Below are 26,319 nucleotides of genomic sequence, written 5' to 3' on the forward strand. Positions count from 1 at the left end.
GGTTCCAAAGATTTTGTACACTAATGATTTTGGTATTGATTCAGAGTCAAATTTGAATATATTCGTTTTCTCAGCTTTTTCTTCATGAGCTATCACAGTGCTTTAAAAACGTGCTAACGCAACTTAAATTTCCAAATTCAGACTCGACTTTAAGTAGAAATTATTCTGTGTATACGTTTTTAAAATAAAATGTTAAAAAACCTCTTCTATTTTTGAACGCTATTTTGGTTTGTGGTCAAGATACAAAAACTCCACAAATTTAAAGACTATTTCATTAATTTTAAGAATTTTTTAGAATTGACCCTAGGCTTCTTTCATGAAAAGATACCCATTTTTACGTTGAATCACTTAACTAAGGACAAAACCATTTTATCGGTTTTTGGACAAGGAAAACAGTTTATAACATATAAGAGAAATTCACAAATGCTATTATAACCAAAATTCGCGTTCGTATTTTAAAGACATGAAATCTTTGGCCTCATGACAATATTTTTTCAGTGTACAAAGCAATTCACATCTACTATTTTAATTTAGTAATATCATAATAACTTTAGAATACGTATTAAATATAATAACATAAAAAGGATAAACGAGTCAAATGCTATTATTCCTAATATTCCTAATAATTTACTGACAGTTTATATAAGGAATTTGTATGGTAATAGTAGATTTAAAGTTTACGATAACTTTTATGAATACGAGGAAAAAACTTTACAACAATGTGTATTTGCTGCAAAAATGCCCGCATAATGGCTGGAATAATTATTAAGGCTTCAATTGAGCTTTGAAATATGCGGAAAACCTTATTCTGGCAGCAAGACTTAGATAAAAACGAAGTTTTATCCATATTTCAATAGGAACATGTCGAAAATAAAAAAGCCAAAAATAGCTAAAAGGGTCATGAAAAAAAGCCAGAAAAAAGCTAAAAGCTAAATGCATTTTTTTCCCGCTAAACGTCTTCAAAAAAAGCCAAATCTAGCGGGAAAAGAGCTAAATTGGCAACGCTGCTAACAGGCAGCTAATATCTCACTATTTAATGATCTTTTCTTTAAATGTAAAACATTGTTTTGTTTAATTAGAAAGAAATTTCAAAAATTTTAATATTATTATTCATACACTCATAGAAAAAAGTCTGCTAAAAACAGCAGTCGATGTCTGCTGTTATATTTTTGTACTTCAGGGCCTAATGAACAACAATTTATAAAATTTTTAGGTTATGAATTTTCCCCAAATCATATTTAAGAACCAAAAGTAGTATTTTTGCACTGCAATATACTTACAAGCTCCTAAATACGATCAGCAAACATTTTGTTTGCTGTTATGCCTCAATTCGATAAATATTCAGATTTTTGGTCAAATACTATAGATATTCATAAAATATTGTTTTAATTATGTTAGGATAGCTCCTAAGTTGACATTTTTATTTGTTTTAGCCAAAATAAAACATGTTTTAGTGTAATCGAGAATTGAAAAATAGGAGGAAATGTTTGCTATTTCAGCAAACAATGACTGCTGTCTCTTTTTCAGCAGACTTTTCTGCTGTCCCTACTAACAAATTTCTTTGGGTGTAGGGATAATGATAGTGTTCATTAATAATATGAAATGTCTCGTCGTTTCATAGAAAAATTATAACCATAACGAAATGTTTTGTTATATTTATGAAATTATTTCGTTAGCTTAATGTTAAGAGACATTTCGTTAACATTGGGAAAATAGAATGGTGCCATATAATACCCCATACAAAGCTTACTAAAAACTTGGACTTATTTGCCGGGTGACACATATGTAAAATTGTCATATGTGAATGTTACATCTAAACTTCATCTGGTTGGTACTTTAGTGTATATATCGAATCATAGCGGATGTCGGTATGCGAACACTTGTTAAAAGTATTTCTTTGAGAAGCCCAAATTACGCGACTTACAGCCAAATTAAAACTTATTCTAAATTTTTGGCTGTAGATGATATAGTTTTGCTATTAATTTCTAGTTTTAGATGGATGTGTTAAGAACTAATCACTGTGTTTACTTGGTTATAATACCTCTTAAATAGCACCATACAACATATGCCGTTTAGAATATCGTCCTTGGCTGTTTCTTTCTGATTTTTTCTCTAAAAAGATTTAACTTAAAATGTTGCCATTGTAAATGATTAGCCTTTCTTTCTATTTAAATTACACTGAATACTTCCATCAAAGCCATAATACAAATTGAAATCTAGCCTCTTGCCAATTTCATTCTTCATTACATTACTTGTCTATACGTCCTGTCTCCATAACAAATAACCAATTCACAAAAAGACCTTAAAAATAAATAAACGCTTGCCTTTCAAATTGCATTTGTTCGGATTAGTTGGAAGGCCCTAAAGAAGGGGGATGTGATAGAGGTTGATTGATATTCGAAACAGGAAAAATCAAAACAAACAATGCTACTTGCTGTCCAATCAATATGAATTCCATAGTCTCACACTCGCTATGTCTTCTACTTTCGATTTGTTCTTGGCAACTATTGGAATAAGTATGTAAGCACTTATCGTTAGTTTTCTGTGGTGTTTATTTTTCTCATCTTTGGTTGGCTTTTTTTGTTTTTCTAAAAAATATTTTAAGTTGCTAAAATCGTTTTCGTGTCCTTTCTTAAAAGGCTTCCGTACACAGAAGAAAATAATTTTTTTCTCAGAGCGACAACGAAATTTTAGATCAACGAAGTTGTAAATTATTGGCAAAGTTGTCTATTGATATGCAAACACATCTTTGTTTATTTATCCCGTTTTTTCAAAGAACTTTGTTGAGGCGGAAAGAAACAACTTTAACCTCCATTGTTATAAAATTTCGTTTTTTTGTATGTATGGAATGTGAAGGACCTAAATATTTCTAGCAGTGTGCTCCTCCACATTAACTTCGTTACGTGTGGGATGATAGACAATTTTACGTAAACAGATGTGCTCTCTACTTTTTCCATATTTCAAGCAGTGATGCCAATTTGGTACTTTCTGGCGTTTTCATGTAGTGCTTTTTTTTAATTTTGAACAATATTGCGTTGACGACAACTTTTCATATAAAAATTCTGATTAGACTGTCAGAAGCTTAAGAAACTCAACTATATGTTTCGAAGCTCTCAGAAAGGTTAACACCATTTCAAACAAACGCTGTGGTATGGCTGTAAATCTTTTCTGTAAAATTTGATAGCTTTGTACATATCCCCATGAGGTGTAGTTTGTAAAGTAATCTTCTTCTAGGCACTTTATCGAACGCTGCCTTAAAATCTACAAACCTTCTTATTTTCATTATGTTTCAGTTGTACTATCGCTGACAGGTTAGATATATTGTCAACCGTGGAATAATTTCTTCTGAACCCCACTTGAAACTCATTTAAAATGTTGTGTTTTTCAAGCCATTTTGCAATCCGCTCGTATATAATACCCATAAATATTTTTGCTATACAATTGGAAAATGATATTCCGCGGTAATTGCTCACTATATTTTGGTCTCCCTTTTTGTAGATTGGGTAAATTATACAGCTTTCCATCAACTTAACTTTCTGCGATGTTTGGAATATTGTATTAAAAACTTTCACAGTTTCTTCTAAAAATGCACCCAGCATTCTTTAAGAATTCACAAGGAACTCTGTCGATTCCTGGGTCTTTATTATATTTTGTTTTCCGAAGAATGTTTTCTAGTTCTCCTATCCCAATTGGGCTATCCAAATCCTCATCTGCAATCCATATTGGGGTATAATGTATATCTGCTGTAAACTGCGGTGGGTTCAATAGGATTTCGAAATAATTCTTAAACATAGTGGTTGTGATTTCCAAGCCTCGGATGTAAGATTGTCCTTTAACCTCTCTTCCACCAAGATTTAGAATCGGTAATCATATTAATTTTTTGTATCAGCTCATGGTCGTGTTCCAGTTTTCTGTCTTTACATACTTCTTTGTACATTCGGTTTGCTGCTAAGTAATTTTCTTTATTGCTGAATTTGACCAATCGTTACGTTCATATCGCCAACTAAAAAGGTGTTGGCTATAGCATTTTCAGAATGAAACGACTTAATTTGTTCGAATTCCTCATCCCGTTCCTCGTATATATAGAGGAATTAAATTTAACCTTCTATCGTTTATCTGCAGCCTTATTATATCAATTTCCCCTGTCCTTTTGAAATTTGAAATGTGGAGTATAATTTAGTTCAATTTTCGCACGACATAGTTCATTCGTGCTATAAGACAGTCTACTTTTTTTCTTTTCTGTGTACCAAATTCCTAATATCATTTTGTTGTATCCAAAAGTCTGTAAGTTTTTAAGTAATTTCAAAAAGAGAACGACAATATGGTTTCCATACTTTAAATACTGAAATCAAAACAAGAACAATTGCAAAAATATCAAAATTCAAATCAAATATGAATAGATTTCTAGCCAATAACAATTTCAGAAATTTTCTAGCAACTCAACTTCAAAAATAGCTAGATCTGTTTATAAAATAACTAAACTGGCATCACTGAGAAGCAACCAAACTACACGACTGAGAGCTAATTCGCCTTTTGTGCTTTCTCGTGTTTGAGTGAGTTTCCGTTTCCCTGCTCTTTAGTTGAAAGAGAGTCTTTGTTCTGATTTGGTTCCAATTTAAAACTGAATGGAACCCTATTGAACGAGATCTATTTTCCATTTCCTTTATTTCACTCCAATCAAATACTACAGACTTTATCATCTATGAAATATAGGAGCGAACCTCTCTTACTCGCTAACTAAAGCTGACTGAGTTTCCGTTTCCATTATGATTGAGTGAAAAGTGGTGAGTATTCGGATTTCTCTTTTGCTCAACAGGTTTTATTTTGCAACCCAACAACCACACAAGCAGTTTAATTCTCGCCCTTGTATAGTTCTGTTGGTTTTAGGAGTTGCGATCATTTGGCAGTAATGTGTAATTTTTGGTCAAACTTTTGTGTGCTTTATTTATTTGTATTAAAAAGTGTAGAAAAAAGTGTTTAGTGTGTTTATATTCGAATTATTATATCATCCGTTTCCCTAATTCTTCACATGTATAGGCTTATAAGCAATCAATAAAGGCAAGTAAGTTCACTTTTTTGTATTTTAATTTCCCTGTAGGAATTTCTCGAACTCACTCAAAATCAAACTAACTTTTTACTAACTAATTTGAGGCGACTTTTAGCTAACTCAATATTTATGCAGTATTGGGTCAGTTGAATTTTTCCCAAACTCACTTTTTCTCGATCAGCAATGAGTTACCTTTAAGTGAAGTCATGGAAACAATTCAAATAAACAAACAAAAAATATGTATTGACGCTATAACTGTCAATTTCGATTTGGCTTTTTATATTTGTTTCAATTTAGCTTGTAATTTCAGAGAACTTTTGTAATTTTTTGTCACGGATAGCGGTAAGTAACATATAAATGCATAATTAAAATGCAATTTAATAATTAAACTTTACCTTTTCCACTAGAACCCATCGCTATCAGTGACGGAATAAATGGAAACTTCGAATAAAAGTATTAAGTGGCTGTTTGAGGACGAAGATATTGGGAAATACACTTAAGCCTTTTGGACTTCGCTGACGAATGCCACTTAAATTCAGTGTGCGTCATTACAAAAGTAGGTACAACTCCCTCTGAGTTAAATGAGAAAATTAAGACAACACTCAAAATCAAGACAAGATTAACTAACTTATATAAAATAATTTAAAAATGTGAATTGTTATTATTTGTTAATTAATTCAAAATAAAATGAATAAAAAATAATAAAACAAAATATTTTATTATCCACAAAGAGCTCACCATAAACTAATCAGTTATGAGCTAACTCATAGTATGCTCATATATTATCAGCCTAAAGCTTACTCACTTTGAACAAACTTTTGGTTAGCTGAAGCTTATGCAGGGTTGAGTGAGGACTGACTCATTCCAATGACAACACGTGTTAAAACTGAATAGGATTTTATATGGGAAATGAGTTAGATTTTGAGTCACCTGTGACTCAGTTATGACTAACAATTTATTAACTTAAAGTCACCTCAATTTCCTACAGGGTTGTTTATTATACATACATTTGTTTGCGTAAATCGAGTTTCATTTTATCTAATGAGTATGTACTCCACTTACGAGTATCTTGTATTCCCTTGTCTTCCTTCATATCATGCAACAAACAAACAAATTTCCCGCCAAAAATTCGTAACTCTCACTTTCTTGAATTAAAATCTTACTGAGATAGTATTCGCCATAGTTAAAAAGAAGGGTCGTTTAAGAGAGAAGTTAAAACTTAACATGAAAATAATAAAAACCAAACAAATAGAGTGAGCGAGAGAGGGAAGGAGGGATCAGGAACAGGAACAAAACAATGAGAAACCAATCAAACTATGAAATTTAAAAGAGAATATATCTTGCTTGGTATTTAAATCTCAATGAGTTTCCCAGTGATGCCAATTTTGTGCTTTAAGATTTTCAGATTTTCAAAAAGCACCTAATTGCCTTTTTGTACCTTTTGAAAAAAAAAAACACCAACTTGTTGCTTTCTGGCGTTTTCATTTAGTGCTTTGGTGTTTTTTTTTCAATTTAGCAGTATTTGAGCATTATTTAGTTTAATTGACGACATATTCTGATAAGATTGTCAAAAGCTTAAGAAACTCAACTATATTGCCAAGTATAGAATTTGATTGTTATGAAGGTTGTATTGATCCTTTTTTGTAATCAATATTTTGATTTTGGCCATTCTTTTGAAAAGTCTAGCGACGAGTGTAAAAACGTTTGTATTAAATTCACAAATTCAAATATTAAAATACTACAATTAATATTTTTAAATTTAATGGCGAAAAATTTATTTTTTGTCCTCTGAAAAAATATTTTGAAATTCATTACTGATCAAAATGAATTGAATGAAAGTAAAATAAACATTAAAAATTACAGAGCTGTACACTTGGATATAGGTTCATAATTTCATAAAATTTAAAATGCTCCAAATCAATGCCCAAAATTTCTATAATACGTCTTTGGAATTTGTATTGTTTTTATGCACATTGAAATTTAGGTGGTGAGTAGTTTTTGTGGCGGGAACTGGTATTGTAGAATTTACAATATATTTTTGGTTAAATAGAAGACAGTTTACTTAAAAAATTCGTTTTTGAAGCTGGTGTCCTTATATTGATGATTTAGGACATTTCCATAATTAAGAAAAATATATTTTTGGGTAAAAATATTAATTCACTAAGATTTTGAAGCTAAGAATTTACGAAATATACACTAAAAAATATCGTCCTAATATGGAGAATTGTTTCAACCTAAATTTTAGGACACGTAATTTACATAACATTAAGGAAAAATACACTGAAAAAAATATTTATGTGATATTAAAGATTACCCGATCTAAATTTTCGGATGCGAAATTTACAAAATATTAAGGACAAAATTTCTTTAAAAGAATGAAATTTTAATTAAAATAAAGTTTATAACCTTTGCTTCAAAACTTTTTTCATTAAATTTAGGACTCAAAATTTGGAAATTTGCGTCCCTCCGTTAAAGTTCCATGTCTTTGAACTAAGGCTAATTTTCCTTAAAGTAAAGAAACACAGTTTTGTTTAGGTTTAAGATAAAAACGCTTCAAAGATAGGCTAAGATTTATTTTGAAGATTTTGCGTCATTGGTTTAAAGTTTTTTTGGAATTAAGAAAACATTTTTTAATTTGAAGTATCTGTTATAATTTGGATTTTTAAACTGGCATTTGTTTGTACGTGAGTACCTTTATTAATAAACCGCGAAAAGAGAATGAAAATTTGATAGATGAGATTTGTATCCTAATTTTAATTTTATTGGTGTTAGATTTAAAGCCAGATAGGTCGCTAAAAAAATTTCTTTATTTTAAAGAAGCTGCATCTTTGGCTCGGAATCAATACCAAAATCCTTAAGGGAAGGTCAAAATCTTTGGATCCAAGTAAACTTTTTTTTGAGTGTACCTTCAGAAAAAAATTTTAATTATATAGTTTATAATCAATGCCTTAAAATTTGTATCATTTAAATTTGGGACGCAAATATTTGTAAATTACGTCCCTAGAACAATATTTTTGTTTTTTTTTTTAATATTTCGATTAAAGGTGGGTATTAAGTTCGAGTTTAGCCGCTAAAAGCGTCATTTTTTCACGATTACTTTTCTTTAATAATCCATTTTAAGGAAAACAAACTTTGTGAAAATTTGCTGTGGGCTTTTCCCCATCAAGTTATAATAAAATTTGCAACAAATATGTATAATTTCATGCATTTTTCTCACTGGTTTAGTTTTCACTTTAGCGGCTAAACTCGAACTTAATAAAGGTAAAAAAGCTTCTAAGGATTTTGAATTTTTACTTTGAATTATTTGCTATAAATTTGATTTTTTAAACTGGCATTTCGAGAGAGCTATATCCTAGATTTAATTTAAAGTTCGTTTGAATTCATGTATGTGCTCACTAAAAATTTGGTTAACATATCTCAAAAAGCAAGTGGTAATTTCTATAAATGAGATCTTTATCCTAATTTCAATTAAATCATAAAGTTGGGTTGCTTCCTCAAAATATCTACAATTTGAAGAAGCTTTGACAATAAATACCAAATTTAAAATGTGGGTTTTTGGAGTTATTTGGACTATAACACATTGAAACAATTTAAATTTTATCCACTCGCTCTTTAATGTGGAATAGCATCATCCTTTATTTAAAGAACTTTAGTAGCATGACATGCTAGTATGGAGAACATACCCATCATTACCGATTGCATGGTGCACTTTCCTTATTTGGCATTGTCCCACTTTCCATGGAATAATTTTGTTTTATCTGTTTTTTTTATATAAAAACGTGGCTCAGAACACCGTTGACAATGTGCATTAAAAACACCCTTGTCTTCACATGCACTCGTATTCATGTTTTCATCAACCAAATCCAGAACCCTTGGTTCTTATGAAGGATGGATTTACGCAGGTATACGTTAGCGGTGGAAATAATAGCTGCACCAAAAAATTTGACTTTCACTTGAAGGGAAATTAGTAAATATAAAAAAAAAAACAAATCATACTTATTATTTTTTATTAAATCATACTTATTTTTTAATTCAAAATTTATTTCTTTTTCAATTCAGGCTGATTTTTGAAGTCTTAGTAGTTATTTACAATTATACATTCTCAATATTGCTGTATAGCAAGAAAGTACTTTATTATGGCATATTCTTGCCAGCACTTTTAATCATTAAACTACTTGTTTGGTAGTTTTGCATGAAAACCCAATATAGTGCTATTATTTTGATATTAGCTGTATATATTGTTGTTATGGTATGACTATATAGATGGTAGGATGCTTAGATTTTCATATGTTACCATAAAAATGGGAATATATGATGAGTCGCTTCCATTAATGTGAGTATTTACACAAACACAAGTTTTCTTTTTTGAAACGATAAAACAGGGATATCGCTCATTCACAACGCGTTAAAGTTTCCAATGAGTGGAATAACTCATTTTCCACGACTGAGTATTGGAAACTGAGTATTGAAGAATTTGATATTGTATTGGGAGCATTGAATATAATGAATTATCTGATGGATCAAAGAGGATAAATAGCTAAAGGAATATTCGTGTTATTTTTATTCATCTGGACTAAATCAACTTCCCACACTGTCAAAAAAGTTTACTTGGATCCAAAGATTTTGACCTTCCCTTAAGGATTTTGGTATTGATTCCGAAAAAGATGCGGCTTCTTTAAAATAAAGACATTTTTTAGCGACCTATCCGGCTTTAAATCTAGGATCAATAAAATTAATATTAGTATGCAGAACTCATTTATCGAATTTTCATTCTCCTTTCGCAGTATATTAATAAAGCTATTCACGTACAAACAAATGCCAGTTTTAAAATTCAAATTATAACAGATACTTCGAAGTAAACAGCGATTTCTTAATTACAAAAAACTTTAAACCGAAGATGCTAAATCCTCAAAATAAGTCTTATCTTAATCAATACTTCAGTTAATTTAAGGACGATATCTTTAAATCAAAAATGTGTTTCTTTACTTTAAGGAAAATTTGTCTTGGTTCAAAACATGCGAATTTAAAAAAAATTCCAAAATTTGCTTACTAATTTCCAAAATTTGCAAAAGATTATAAACTTTATTTTAATTAAATTTGCATTATTTTAAAGAAATTTGTCCTTAATATTTTGAAAATTGCACATCCTAATATTTAGGTTGCGTAATCTTTAATATCAGGTAAATATTTTTTTCAGTGCATATACAGATTTTTATTGTGTAGCTACATTTATATCCTTATATATAAAGATGATAATGTTGTACGTAGTCTAATGTTAACATAGAGGTGTCATGCATATTCAAATTAGTGACAATGTTTACCATACCCACACTGAAAAAAAAGCATGCCCGGTTCCAAAGATTTTGTCTTCACTTTAAAAATTTTGGTATTGATTCCGAGCCAAAGAAGCGGAGAATACAAGTAAGGATACTTTTAAGACACAATTCTCTTTTAAATTTGGGTTTTGTGTATTTGCTTCTAGGAAGCAAATTTTAATTTTTCGCTTTTTCAGCTTGTTTTCTTCATATGCTATCAAAGTACTTTAAAAACTAGTTAACGACAACTTTATTTTCAAAATTAAGACTCGACTTCCAGCAGTAATTATGCTATGTTTCTAGTAAAAAGCGTCTTTAAAATGAAGTGTTGAAAAACATGTCCTATATTTGAACGATTTTTTGCTTTGTAGTCAAGATGCAAAAAGACAACAAATTTAAAGACAATTTCATTAAAATTAAAGAATTTTTCTGAATTATTAAAGTCAAGTTGACCTTAGCCCTAACGTTTTTTCTTTCATGTTATGATACCCATTTTTAAGTGAAATCACTTAATTATAAGGATAATACGACTTCATTGAAAAGTTTATCGACTTTTGGACAAGGAAAAAAAACTTTATATTAGAGAAATGCGTCTTCTATGCTAAGCAGAATTTGCATTCGTATTTTAAAGACATGAAATCTTTGACCCCACGACAATATTTTTTTCAGTGCACACGTTGTAGGTAAATATGACAAATCCAACTTAGGCTGGTCTTGCGTCCTAATAACTATGAACTTTTAGTAGCATCTTTAATGCTTGAACAATTTTACAGTGGTCTCGAAAATTTCAAATTATTTTGTAGAAAAGAATCCCACCACTATTATTTTAATTAAAAGACATCCAGACAAAATGGAAGTTGTTCCAAAGGCACAACTTTAAAAGCACTTCCAAAAATGTCCTCCCAAAGATGTTCTTTATTTTAAGTACACAGGAAGTTATTTTAATTCAATTTTGTGTAACTAGCTTTTTCATATTTTTAACGGGTAATTTTAACTTTTTTGTTTCAAATTGGTTAAAAACAGAGTAAGAATTAATATAATGGTACAAATTATTAAAATTTTGTCGAAAATAACGCTAAATATAATGTAGACAAATTGGGCAAAATATCATAATTTTTTTTAATTCACACCCAAAACACTGAATTCGAATCACACCTTATGAAGCGATGCAAATTAAGTGCAACGGCTGTTGAAATGGCGGACATCCGTTCTATGGCAAGCCCATGTTAAATTCATCGCTTCTGCCCCATGTTTTCACTACTTTTTTAGCGACGCTGTTTTTGCTGGGCAATGACAATTTTATGAAATTCTTAGCACTTCACCTATTGTGCAGCAGGTTTCACCCCCTTTTTTTAAAGAAAAATATGCTTTACATTTAAAGAGCTTATATAAACCTAAAGAGTCATAATCATTTGTAAATAAGTGTAGTTATCTTTATCCACATTATTATTCGCCAGTTCATGAAATGAATTTAATTTCGTTGGTTGTTTTTTGTTTGTTCACTCCCCCGCTTTTTTGCATTCAATTTAGGAGGTGTGTGTTTTTTATGGAATGTAAATGAAATTGCATTTCTAAATGCGAATGCGGCGTCTAAAGCTTCCTGACATACATATTTATACTGTTCTAAGTGTTTCAGTATTCGTTGGGTCTTTCATGTGCACACAGGAAGAGGAAATGTGTTTAACAGAGTTACCATATTTAAAAAATACCACGTATATAATGGACTATATGGAAGAGCCTGTAATATTTTTGCATGTTAATAGATAAGTAAATAATAATTAGATTCGAAGTTTATATGCCATAAAGAAATATGAAAATTCGATAAATGAGATATATGGCCTCCATGATATTCAACTTTTAACTATTAGGTGTGTTTGTAATAAAAATTATTCATTTTTAAAATGTTTGAAAATGGCAGCTCTTTATTATAACATCACTCATATATCCTATATAAGAATGTATTTTGTCTATTGTAGCCTACAAACATTACTAAAGCAAATACAAATTTTATATAAATGTGTAGTACTTAGAAAAACAAAAAAGATAAGTTACCAGTATCATTATAACGATTTATGGTGTAATACACAAAAATCTTTTTCACTTTGGGCTTGCCAATAATGGAACTTTAGACAAAAACTATTCTGTACGAAATCCTCAGATGAACGGATTAAAATTCGGACAATTCGCTCTCTTTTAAGAAATATACTTTAAAAATTCCTTGGGGCACACCCAAAAAAAAAAAGAAAACCCACCGTGGAAGAAAATGTAGGTTTATTTTAGAAAATTTTAACTAAAATAGTTTTCTAATTGCAACATGTTATAAATAAGTTAATATTTTTTGTCAAACTGAAGAAATCCTTTTAAAAATAATAATTTTTTTTCTGTTGTTTAAGAAAATTTCATATGTTGAAAGAAAAAATTGGATTTAAAAATTGTTAAAATGTCTTTAGCGCTGTACGAAGTTCAAGACAGGTACAATATTAGTATTTTATTTTTTCATTTTAGAGACTTATGAACTCAATTTAAGCAAACTTCTGCCATTTTAGGAAAATATGAACTATTTCATTTTGTAGTAAAAATGTGCACTATATTTGAATACAAATTTTTTCTTATTTTTAGTTCACGTCATTAAATTTAGCAAAAAATTATTCAAATAAGGAACATTTACTCATATTGTGCAAAATTAAACTAAAATCAACTAATCTTCATGAAATAAAATAAAGTTCAGTTGGCATTAGAGTTCCTGGGTTTAGGGGAGCCACCATGGTGCAATGGTTAGCATGCCCGCCTTACATACACAGGGTAGTGGGTTCAAACCCAGTTTCGACCAAAGGTTTTCAACGGTGGATTATCCCACTTCAGTAATGCTGGTGATATTTCTGTGTGTTTCAAAGCTTTTCTAAGTGGTTTCACTGTGGAACGCCGTTCGGATTCGACTATAAAAAGGAGGTCCCTTGTCATTGAGCTTAACATAGAATCAGTGATAAGAAAGGAGTTCACCACTATGGTATCACCATGGACTGAATAGTCTAAGTGAGCCTGATATATCGGGCTGCCACTATACCTATCCCAGGGTATTATCTCAAGGACGATAGGTATCGAAGGGATATTTCGCTCATATTTTTTTTTTAATTTTTGCAGGCCAGTGTTGTCTGAGTAACGTTGCATAGGCCAACATTGTTTCATAGTCCAAAAGTAACACATATTGGGGGAGCTGGCAAGCAAATTTTTACTTTTCCAAATTGGGGGCAATATGTATTATTGGAATGTTGCTGCGAGTAGAACAGCAAAAAAAAAAAAAACACAAAATACCAAAATGAATATAAGGAACAATAATAACAACGGCATTGAGTAAAGTTTCTAGCCTCAAATATGTTTCCTCATCTCGCTTAAAAAATCCATTAAATCTGGATCGCAACATCGAAATACCTAACATCCTTTCATTTTCAACTGGTAACACGATGACGCTTATTTAAGCTGTTGAAATGGAAATTTATAGTCGAAAAAGTTTTGATGTTTAAAATGTTAAAAACACAGTTAAGTGTTGGAAAACTTTCGTGATTGAAATCAAACAGGACGATATTTCATTGGTAACTTTTATAGTACAGGTGTTGGTAGGGTTAATTAAAAGTCAAGTAGTATTTGCTTAATTGGTAAAATTATCGAGGTGTTTCCGAGAAATTTTGTAAACTTTATAGATGTGAGAAGGGCAAAACATGAAAATAACATTTCCAAAATGCTGGACAAAAATAAAAGAGGTTGTACAAATTTGTTATTTTTTTTAATGGATAGAATGGATTTTTTTCAATGAATGAGAATGCCGGAATGATGTGAAGAATGTGGAGAGAAAGAGACTTAGAATGAGATTTTACTTATGAAGATAACTGATATGCGGCAAGAACTTCATATCAGATGACAATTATATGCAATCTGTATAAAAAACTCCCAGATTTGTATTTTTGAGAATACGAAAGCAGTTCAATTGCACAATTTAGTGCAATTCTTGAATTTGGTTCTTTGTGAAGGTCAAAATCTTTGAATTCAAGTAAATTGTGCAAGTATAAAAATATTTCGATTAATCAACTTTTGTCAAAAAAATCTCAAAAAAAAAAAATAATAATAATAATTAGGCTTTATGTAATCTTCAAACTCGACTAATCGTTTTAGTTCTGTTTTTTTGAAAAATTTCACTCAATCTAATAATATAATTTTGTTGCTGGCCAAAATTGTTTTTTGATAGTGACCAAACCAACTTATCGAAACGAATTGAATGGAAAATGTGATGTTGGGCTTTTAAAGAAGACAACTTTTCACAAAGTCTAGAATCATTATTTACTTATCCTTCTTAACATAACTCGCCGATACCCTAAGTTTGTGTACCCAGCAAAAAATGGAGCACTATTTCAGCAGGATTGTAAGGGAGATAGGCAGTACCAACTGCTTACAAAACAACCGAATCAGCGCTGATTTTTGTGGGTGATGTCCCGATTAAGAGCAGCTTCCAAATAGCGCTGATATAACTGCTCATTTCAATAACAATATTGCTCAGAAGTGAGCAATATTGTTATTGCCATGAAGGAAAACAGCACTACCTTTCGCACATCTATACTGCATGAATTGGTTGCAATAACGTAAACGAATGATCATAAATTTGTTTGATTACTCGTTTACGTTATTGCCGCCGATACATGCAGTGCGGCTGCACTGCCTACTTTACTGCATACCAAAAAGCGCATCTAAATTTTACTGCTGAAATATTTTTTGCTGGGTAGATGTTCTGTTTTGCAAGCATACAACTTACCTATCTATTAGATTCGCATTACCAGCATGCGATGACCGCCAATAGTTTCCAGTATTCTGGTGTGAAGATGGTGATGTCTGATGTGTATGGTGGACCGATATGCGTCGTTTATCATTGTTGGAAAAACTGTTGTTACCACTGACACTGCTGCCACCTACACCACCACTAGCATTCCCTGCCGTAGTGGCTACCATAACTTTAAAATTACCCGCTTTACTGCGAAAAGATGACGAAGATGAATGACGTAAAATTCCACTGCGAAAGCTTGTACGACAGGTGTTTGCAGTACTATTGCCTGTTGGTGTCAAAGAACCAGAGCCACCGCAATTGCTGTTACTGCCATTTGAGAAATTCACCGAATTGGAACGATGTGGGCCAGATGATTGCTTCTCATAGTCAAGGTTAAAATTACGATTGGAATCACTGCTGCCTGCAACACTTCCTGCACTACATCCAACTCCACCACCTCCTCCTCCGCCACCACCACTGCTGCCACCAATACAATATTTACTAAAGCTAGAATTATTGCTAAAACTACTGTGCATCTGTAATTGTTGCTGTGAGTGTTGTGGTCGTATTGTGAAACGACCACCCAAGCTGTAATGAAAGAAATGTGAAGAGTTAATCCAAAGAAGCCGAAAGTAAAAGGATTTCCATAGAATTAAGATATTCACTGGAATTAACCAAATGAAAACTTAAAATTGAAATTGGAAAAATTACGGTAAAATGATTCTGAGAATTTTCTAAAATTATTTTCTATGAAAACTATTTACTAAAATGTTTATAATACGAAGTTTTAGAATGAGAGAAGTCCCTAATAGTTATACCCTCCACCATAGGTTGGGGGGTATATTAACTTTGTCATTCCGTTTGTAATATATTCTGAGTCGTGGTGAAATTCTGAGTCGATCTAAGCATGTCCGTCGGTCCGTCTGTTGAAATCCCGCTAACTTCCGAACGAAACAAGCTATCGACTTGAAACTTGGCACAAGTAGTTGTTATTCATGTAGGTCGGATGGTATTGCAAATGGACCACATCGGACCACTTTTACGTATAGTCCCCATATAAACCGACGCTCAGATTTGGCTTGCGGAGCCTCTTGGAGGAGCAAAATTCATCCGATCCGGTTGAAATTTGGTACATGGTGTTAGTATATGGTCTCTCACAACCATGCAAAAATTGGTCCAAATCGGTCCTTAATTATATATTGCCCCCATATAAACCGATTCCCAGATTTGGTTTGCGGAGCCTCTTGGAGGAGCAAAATTCATCCGATCCGGTTGAAATTTGGTACATAGTGTTAGTATATGGTCTCTAACAACCATGCAAATTGGTTCACATCGGTCCATAATTATATATAGCCCTCATATAAACCCATCTCCAGATTTGACCTCCGGAGCCTCATGGATGATGGATGGTCTCTGATAACCATGCAGGAGTTGGTCCATATCGGTCCGTAATTATATGTAGTCCCCGTATAAACCGATCCCCAGATTTGACCTCCGGAGCTATTGGAGGAGCAAAATTCATCCGACCCGGTTGAAATTTTGTACGTGGGGAAATTTGGTACATTGCGCTAGTATATGGCCGCTAACAACCGTACCAAAATTGGTCCATATCGGTCTATAGTTATATATAGCCGATTCCCAATAATAATCCACCATAATTTTATTTCTATAGAAAATTTTGTCAAAATTTTATTACTATAGATAATTTTGGCAAGATTTTATTTGTATAGAAAATTTTCTCAAAATTATATTTCTATAAAAAATTTTGTCAAAGTTTTATTTCTATAGAAAATTTTGTCAAAATTTTATTTCTATAGAAAATTTTGTCAAATTTTATTGCTATAGAAAATTTTGTCAAACTTTTATTTCTATAGAAAATTTTGTCAAACTGAATTATTTACGTATTTAATCTGCCTTTTTTGTTTAATATATACCCCGTATGGACTAACTTACAATTGAGAACACGATGTTAAGAAGTTTTAAGATACCTTGCCATCGGCAAGTGTTACCGCAACCCAAGTAATTCGATTGTGGATGACAGTCTTTAGTAGAACTTTCTATGCAATCCATGGTGGAGGATACGTAAGATTCGGCCAGGCCGAACTTACGACCGTATACACTTGTTTTTTTTTTATAGTTTACAATTTTCATTGCAACTAAATTTAATCAATGATTTATGTACTTTAGAAAACTATGGAGCGATATATCTTATTTTCGAAGTTAACCTGCCAGTAGCAAAAAAAAAAAAAGAACCTGGAATTATTGCTCCTATATTGGAGACTACGATGTTGCCAGATATATGGACAAAACTATTGCACCATTTTACCAAGTAATATATGGTCTCAAATTGTTGTTATATTTATATCCTTTGTCCCAACTCAGTAAAAAAAAAACTGGTTCAGTAGATGATATTCCTTATCTGCACCCAGAGCATAATGTTATTTTTGGACGGACAACATATAACATGTTCGTCGCAATCATATTCTTTTTCGGAAATTATGTTTCAGATGTATCCACAAATGCTCATGTTTGGTGAGAAAACTATATTTTTGCAACAGACATAATGCTATGGAAACCTGCTTGAGGTGATCATATTCCTTATCTGCGTGTCGTATATACCCAGCAATACAGTATGCTTGAGAATAGTAACATATCATCCCTGGATGGTTTCGCTGTCCCGCTGTCGCTGTTGCTTCGTGAAACTAAAGCTAGAATAAAGCGAATATTTAATGAGTACTGTGAGAACATTTGAGCACGATTCCTCTTTATATTTACTGTCAAAATTATTTATAATTTTTCGAAATACATCCTATATTAAAAAAATGTTATATGAGTAAAATATGCATATAGACTTTTGGTTGGATATAGATAGCAATACTATGTAGTATAACTTTTAATGGAACTGATTTATTTAATTTTTCTATGTAAATTAAGCTTTTTGGTAGAATTTAATCTCCAAGGTTATTGTATGTTGGACAGCAGACAGAGATCGGAACATACTTTGCAACCCTTGTCAAAAATTTAAAATTCCATTAGTATAAAACCTAAAAAAACAAACAGTGTTTTTTTTTTGTTTTGACTGATGTGGGGAGTTGTTGGGAAATTTTCTTATGGGTTCCGTCAATCATAAAACGTAATTTCTTATTGGAGCAGACTCCAACACTACAAGAGGTCAATCGTCTTTGAGTATGATAAAGCTTACCCAGCATAAAACCTTATTAACAAATAATCTTGGATATAACATAGTTCAAAATTGGTAAGCATTGTTAATAAATGAAAATCTTGATTACTTGAGAAAATACTTCTTTGCGTAGTATTACCATGAGCTAAATTGTAAGATGAGCCAAATATACTACGTCGTAGTACTTTTGAAAATCTGATATATGGGAACCGAATCCGTCCTGTGATGGTAAGTCATTATTCTGAAGCATACGGTATTGCTGGGAGTAAGACACGAATTCTCTGGTAAGCAGGTTTTGACCTCCGTTTTTGCTTGGTATAAATGAAATTTTGAAATGCTTTCAGGACTATTAAATGATCAAATGACTACAATTGATTTGAAAGTATTTAATAACAACCCCACGAAAAATGGTGCAAATTGTCACTGACGGGCATATCTGGGGTAACGATATTCCAGCTAATCAAAATTTATCGAATCTGTCCCAGGACGTGCCGTTAGTAATAAGTTCAAGTCTTTCCATAAAATGTACATTTACTCCATTGATGACAATCGCATAAGTTTTGATCAGAACTGGAATTGGTCCATACATTGGTCCATTTAAATTTAGATAACTAAACGGACGAAAAATACTGTTTTTCATATTTTTGGGTGTAAAAATTGTATTTTTGGATCTCGAATTTTTTAACACAATATTTTTAAGTGCAAGCATATAATGTCCATAAACTAGCATAACATTTTTCGGACATATATGTTAGAACATATTATGTTTGGGACATAAAATGTTTGTAAATATAATATGCTTGGATGCAAGTATATATTAATTTAGAAATAGCCTATAAACATATATGTGTTTAGAAAGACAGACCTAGAGAGTATGCTGCAAGCAAAAGAATGGAAGTAACCTTAAAAATATATCTACACAAAGAAAATTTCATTAAATTGTTTTAAATTGTATGCCTAAGGTAAAACATAATATGTTAGAACAATACAAACAATATTTTGTTTGGACCAATCCTGAAAATATATATGCTTGAAGCAAAATGTGTTTAGGGCATATATTACAGAAGCGATTTTTTTGCTTAGATCAAATCAATCTAACCTCCAAAAAACTGAAATTTGGAAAAAGTGGCGATTGATGTTGACTATAAAATATGACAAGACCTCCTTAGTCGACTGACATTTGTGAATAGCGGGTCTTCTTACGGTAGATAGGATAAAAATTCGACCAACTATGCCGTAATGAAATGTACACATTTTTATCATGGTGAAAGAGTATTTTGTCTTCGGTCAGTGACAGATTTTTTTTTTATTTCAGTCTCGAATTGGACCAATAATTCAGTATAGTTCAGCCTTGAGATGGTTTTGCCTTTCTACAGGTAGTCGCAGGCCATCGCACTTTGTGAATCACAAAAACTATTGCTATCATCCTACCGGATTGGACCTATACCTTTTTGTATGCAAGGCGGGTATGCTAACCATTGGCCTATAGCGGCTTCCCTGGGTATAATAACATAGACTTCTGACTTTATTTAATGATTAACTCAGAGTTACCTCAAAAGCCAAACTAGTATAGAGGAGCCATTATTGAAAAGATCAGATAAATATAAATTTGGTTCAAGATAATCCCCCACGTTCTGGTTTACGAATTCGCTAATTCTGAATTATTTACATCTATATTTTGCCAAGAAATTTCTTGTAAAGGGTGATTTGTTAAGAGCTTGATAACTTTTTTTTAAAAAAAAACGCATAAAATTTGCAAAATCTCATCGGTTCTTTATTTGAAACGTTAGATTGGTCCATGACATTTACTTTTTGAAGATAATTTCATTTAAATGTTGACCGCGGCTGCGTCTTAGGTGGTCCATTCGGAAAGTCCAATTTTGGGCAACTTTTTCGAGCATTTCGGCCGGAATAGCCCGAATTTCTTCGGAAATGTTGTCTTCCAAAGCTGGAATAGTTGCTGGCTTATTTCTGTAGACTTTAGACTTGACGTAGCCCCACAAAAAATAGTCTAAAGGCGTCAAATCGCATGATCTTGGTGGCCAACTTACCGGTCCATTTCTTGAGATGAATTGTTCTCCGAAGTTTTCCCTCAAAATGGCCATAGAATCGCGAGCTGTGTGGCATGTAGCGCCATCTTGTTGAAACCACATGTCAACCAAGTTCAGTTCTTCCATTTTTGGCAACAAAAAGTTTGTTAGCATCGAACGATAGCGATCGCCATTCACCGTAACGTTGCGTCCAACAGCATCTTTGAAAAAATACGGTCCAATGATTCCACCAGCGTACAAACCACACCAAACAGTGCATTTTTCGGGATGCATGGGCAGTTCTTGAACGGCTTCTGGTTGCTCTTCACTCCAAATGCGGCAATTTTGCTTACTTACGTAGCCATTCAACCAGAAATGAGCCTCATCGCTGAACAAAATTTGTCGATAAAAAAGCGGATTTTCTGCCAACTTTTCTAGGGCCCATTCACTGAAAATTCGACGTTGTGGCAGATCGTAAGTCTATTCATGATGAAATGTCAAAGCATACTGAGCATCTTTCTCTTTGACACCATGTCTGAAATCCCACGTGATCTGTCAAATACTAATGCATGAAAATCCTAACCTCAAAAGAATCACCCTTTATTTAATTTCCTTATCCATAAGAATAGTAACAGGTTGGCTGATAAGTCCCCGGTCTAACAAAGAAAAACACATTTTTTTGTCAAAATTCGTTTTTATTATTCAACATACGTAGTTCCCTTCAAGAGCGATACAACGATTATAACGACCTTCCAATTTTTTGATACCATTTTGGTAGTACTCCTTCGGTTTTGCCTCAAAATAGGCCTCAGTTTCGGCGATCACCTCTTCATTGCAGCCAAATTTTTTCCCTGCGAGCATCCTTTTGAGGTCTGAGAACAAGAAAAAGTCGCTGAGGGCCAGATCTGGAGAATACGGTGGCTGGGGAAGCAATTCGAAGCCCAATTCATGAATTTTTGCCATCGTTCTCAATGACTTGTGGCACGGTGCGTTGTCTTGGTGGAACAACACTTTTTTCTTCTTCATATGGGGCCGTTTTGCCGCGATTTCGACCTTCAAACGCTCCAATAACGCCATATAATAGTCACCGTTGATGGTTTTTCCCTTCTCAAGATAATCGATAAAAATTATTCCATGCGCATCCCAAAAAACAGAGGCCATTACTTTGCCAGCGGACTTTTGAGTCTTTCCACGCTTCGGAGACGGTTCACCGGTCGCTGTCCACTCAGCCGACTGTCGATTGGACTCAGGAGTGTAGTGATGGAACCATGTTTCATCCATTGTCACATATCGACGGAAAAACTCGGGGGTTTTACGAGTTAGCAGCTGCAAACACAGCTCAGAATCATTAATACGTTGTTGTTTTTGGTCAAATGTGAGCTCGCGCGGCACCTATTTTGCACAGAGCTTCCGCATATCCAAATATTCATGAATGATATGACCAACACGTTCCTTTGATATTTTTAAGGCCTCTGCTATCTCGATCAACTTCATTTTACGGCCATTCAAAATCATTTTATGGATTTTTTTGATGTTTTCGTCGGTAACCACCTCTTTCGGGCGTCCACTGCGTTCACCGTCCTCCGTGCTCATTTCACCACGCTTGAATTTTGCATACCAATCAATTATTGTTGATTTCCCTGGGGCAGAGTCCGGAAACTCATTATCAAACCAAGTTTTTGCTTCCACCGTATTTTTTCCCTTCAGAAAACAGTATTTTATCAAAACACGAAATTCCTTTTTTTCCATTTTTTTCACAATAACAAAAGTTGCTTCGCTCTATCTCACAAACTAATTGACTTACAGACGTCGAATTTTGACACGAATCATTTGAAGGTTGGTACTATATAAAAATATTATGCATTTAATACTAGCGACGCCATCTATGTGTCAGACCGGGGACTTATCAGCCAACCTTGTTATGCAAAAATTCGGTATCATTGTGCTTTGAGAACTAGCGATAGAGCAAAATTGTACGTTTTGTGAATTCGCTCTCATTTAAGAAGCTATAATCTTTATAACATGGTGGTATCTTCCAACACAGTTAGTCCCTGTGCCAAAAAAAAAAAAAATCTCATACCAAATTTCACATGGAACATGGAGTCTAGCATCCTTTTCCACGGACAAATTGTTTTATGTATTAAAAGAGATTACCTTGGCTCCAACCAAAAAATATAAACTATTGAGATTAATTTAGAGTTTTAAATTCAAAATTTTCGTAAATATTAAATGACCATAAATCGTTCATGTACTATTGGGATGGTGAAGGTTTTCGATTTCACCATTTTTAAGACCATTTTTTATTATATAAACTCTTGTATGTCATTGTTTAATGGCTTCAATGGAACAATTAACGTCAACTTTAGCACGAAATAGCCAAATATTTATCCTTTTGCTTTTGTTTTCAGTGCAGGAAAAACAAACTCACACAATCACACATTTTACATACAAATGGAGGCTTACCGACGAAATAATTCGCTCTCCGGATGTTCAGCAGCAAATCGAGCCTTCTTGCGTAGCAATGGTATGGTCAGCGCGTACGTGATGACCATCATGACCATGGGTATATAGAATGCCACCAGTGAGCCGAATACGAAAAATGCTCGATTGTTTATAACGCAAACATTCGGCTGAGGCATGATGTTCTTCTCGTTGACCAGGCCTACAGAGAATAAAAGAGAGAGAGGTAGAGAAAACATTGTAAATTTATTGCAAAATAAGTCATTCGAAGCAATTAATTTGTACACCAGGCAGACCATTGGCCTTCCACTCCATGCTCGTTAAATTAACCATAGTTCTCTATTTTTATTTGCTGAATATTCCACATATGTATGTCCATCGAATATAAGGACCGCCATTAAGAAGGCAACAACATTCACACCTCTCCTCTTATGCCGTATTTGCTAAATAAACAACACACTTACCCAGTACTGTTATAGAGCTCGACACAATCATGGCCATAAGCCAAACAATTGCTATTTTCATGCCGGCCAAGCGTTTGGTGGAACGATGCCTCGAGCCCAAAGGATTTCGTATGCCCAGGTACCGGCCCAAGCTAATAAAACACATGTGCAATATGCTAGACGAACAGGCCAATACATCGCAGGTTACATAGATGTTGCACCATGTAAAACCCAGAGGCCAATATCCTGTAAGTAAAGTAAGAAAAACAAGGAGATCTTGAATGTATCGTAATGACAGCATAAATGTGGTTATGGAACTGAATGGAGCTACAAATGTAATGAGCTCCAAATCGCTGAAGTTTGTAATATCCCATAAGGTCCAAAGATTACTTCACAGAAGAAGATTTTTTATGACTTTTGTTGTTTTAATGACAACATGACAGAGGATTTCCTTTATGACTTTGCAAATTGAAGGTGCTCAAAGGCTTTTATCATTATGTCCTCATGGCCCTACAGTTTATGTGTCTGCTGGAGTTTGCTTTAATTATCTTTAATTGGTGTGTGATTAGCAGTTAATTGCAATATCCAAGCACATTCAGATGAATATGTGACTCATATGCTTGTAGTTCTTTATTCTTCCAGAGCCAGGATAACAATAGACAAGGACAGTGGAACGATTGTTGAGTGTTCGATTTAGTTGAAGAAGCAAAATTTTTCATTGAGTTTAAGATTTTAAGCTTTAATGTGACAAATTATGCGACCTAATTTTTTAAGGTTTATGAGTCATGGGGCTGTCCCAGGACGTGTAAAGGGTAGGTTTGGTTAAAGTGGCAATCTGATTTATTTTCTGGCTCATTTAGACTATTCAGTCCGTTGTGTAAAGGTAAATATACCACGTTAATGAGAAGCCCACGATAAAGTGAATGATACCTTCCATACGTTTTGACCAGAATTGCGACTAGTCCATACATACCAGGAATTAGTGCTGTACCGGTCATGGGATTACTCATAGATTGAATTGTTACCTATCATTTTGTTGATATTGTACCACAGTAAAAAAGTTCCACACTCGTGTGGAAATAAGAAGACATCAACATTTTGGTATTTGGCATGAGCAGTGTTGCCAGTATTGGGGACTTTTTCCCAAATCGGAGATATTTTTCGTGAATGGGGGCAAAATTTTTAATTTGGGGACATGAGGATTTGGTGGGGAATTTCCACAAATTTGTGGTTTTTTGTGGGGAGTTTTCGAAATCGGGTCAGTACAATAAATCGGGTTTTGATTTATTATCACTGATTTGGAAAATATATACCATACATATATAATAGAGTTCATATCGGGGCTACAACGCCATTTGATCGATCACCCAATTTTATTTCTTGGCTATTCAGAACTAAGTTTTGATTAATAAATACATAAATTGACCCAACTCCCTTTTTTATTTCTCGAGCATTTAGAAGACGATTTGCATAAGATACAAATCCGATGACTATTTATACCAATTATTAATTCTGATGAGGGATTGTATTTTCTACGGCAGAGCCTATCCTTGCCAAAATCTGTATTTGGGGATTTTTGTGGGGAATTTTTGGGGATGAAAGCGTCTTATTTTTGGGACAAGAGCTCGAAAAATACTGGCAACACTGGACATGAATAAATGAGAAAAGTGTTACATTAAACGCTTTTGGCAAAAATTTGTTCTTCATTAAGGAGTATTTTTTATTTTTTCGGTCTACAAAGAATTTTTTGTATTAGAGCTAATGTTAGTATCCTGTAGGCACATGCACACATACAAATCTGAGCCTCCCCTAATTAGGTACACATGTATATGTTGATGGCTTTATGTCATAGCAAGATAAGTGGATTTGAAATGATCGCAATAAAATGAGGATTTCATCATAATTTTAACCTTTAGTGGGATTAAATAGCTTTACAAATAAACTTGGCATTTTAATAACGAAAGTGGTGTAAATAAAACCGATTCTCTTCATCGGCATCTTCAGTCAAGGGTTCTAGGCAGAGAATTTTCGAGAGCTGAACTTTTGATTTGAATTTCATAGAATGATTTGAATTTCCATGTTGTAAATAATAGATCAAAAGAGAAAAAAATATAATTTTTATTTGGCATACAATAGGTTTAACGTTTTAATATTTGAAATTAAAGTTCTTTGGAAATAATATAACGGGAGGGCTTTGGCGGAGGTAGACATTTTTTCTACGGGGCTAAGCCATCCCCACACCAATGAGAAAAATAAAAATAAATTTACTTAATTTTTAGATATAATTTAAGGAGAAATTATTAAAAAAATGCATACAGCTTGGCAGATGAACTCGCGACCCAGACACAGCGATATACACTAAAAAATATATAGTCCTGAGACCCTAGAACGATTGTCCTTAAAATACAAATGCGCTTTTAAGCGCAGAAGACGTATTTCTCCGATATAAAGTTTTCTTCTTTGTCCAAAATTATGTCTTAAAGGTATAAAGGCAAAATCTTTGGTGTCGGACATGCTCTTTTTTCAGTGTATAAAACGAAATGCAGGAAAGCCATTAAAACAATGTATGTACTATTTTCCTAGATTTATTTTCACTATCTATTATGTAGAGTACTTTCTATTGAAAATGAGGAAACTCTTTTGTTTTATTTTTCATTTTGTTGTCCTTTACAGAAAAACTACTTCTCATGATTAAAATATATACTCCGCATCGTATTCCAAATATGCAAGCCCAAGAGTAAATTAATACACTCTAGCCTAGTTCAGGATTTGTATCATTTGGAGATCACCTTAACAAAATGCCCCTTTTAACATTTGTTCGAATTTGGAGTGCGTAAAGAAAACAATGGATAAGAAGGTCCTCTTCTTCCCCAGTGTTTGCTGAAATATAATCCCTCTGCTTACCTGCCACCATTGAATGAGGTGAGTGTTTTTTTTTTTTGTTTTACTTAGTTGTGATAAAGGTCAAATGTAAGCCATGATAATGGGAATATTCGCAGAATATTCTTTGGATTTGACGAATAGGCAATGTTA

The 26,319-nt window shown here is 33.0% G+C and overlaps 1 protein-coding gene across 2 annotated transcripts in view; it reads right to left on the minus strand.

Annotated features, from left to right (window-relative positions):
- 5-HT2A (5-hydroxytryptamine receptor 2A) overlaps positions 1 to 26,319 on the minus strand; it is a 136,126-nt gene that overhangs the window by 7,609 nt on the left and 102,198 nt on the right. For both annotated transcript variants that reach the window (XM_075288957.1, XM_075288955.1), the window contains 3 exons: positions 23,308 to 23,532; positions 22,847 to 23,045; positions 15,164 to 15,760 (listed from right to left, as the gene is read on the minus strand). In XM_075288957.1, coding sequence (XP_075145072.1) covers positions 15,164 to 15,760; positions 22,847 to 23,045; positions 23,308 to 23,532 — 1,021 coding nt within the window. The remainder of the gene's footprint in view (positions 1 to 15,163; positions 15,761 to 22,846; positions 23,046 to 23,307; positions 23,533 to 26,319) is intronic.

The sequence above is a fragment of the Haematobia irritans genome, chromosome 1, assembly GCF_050003625.1.
Source record: "Haematobia irritans isolate KBUSLIRL chromosome 1, ASM5000362v1, whole genome shotgun sequence".
Taxonomy (NCBI): domain Eukaryota; kingdom Metazoa; phylum Arthropoda; class Insecta; order Diptera; family Muscidae; genus Haematobia; species Haematobia irritans.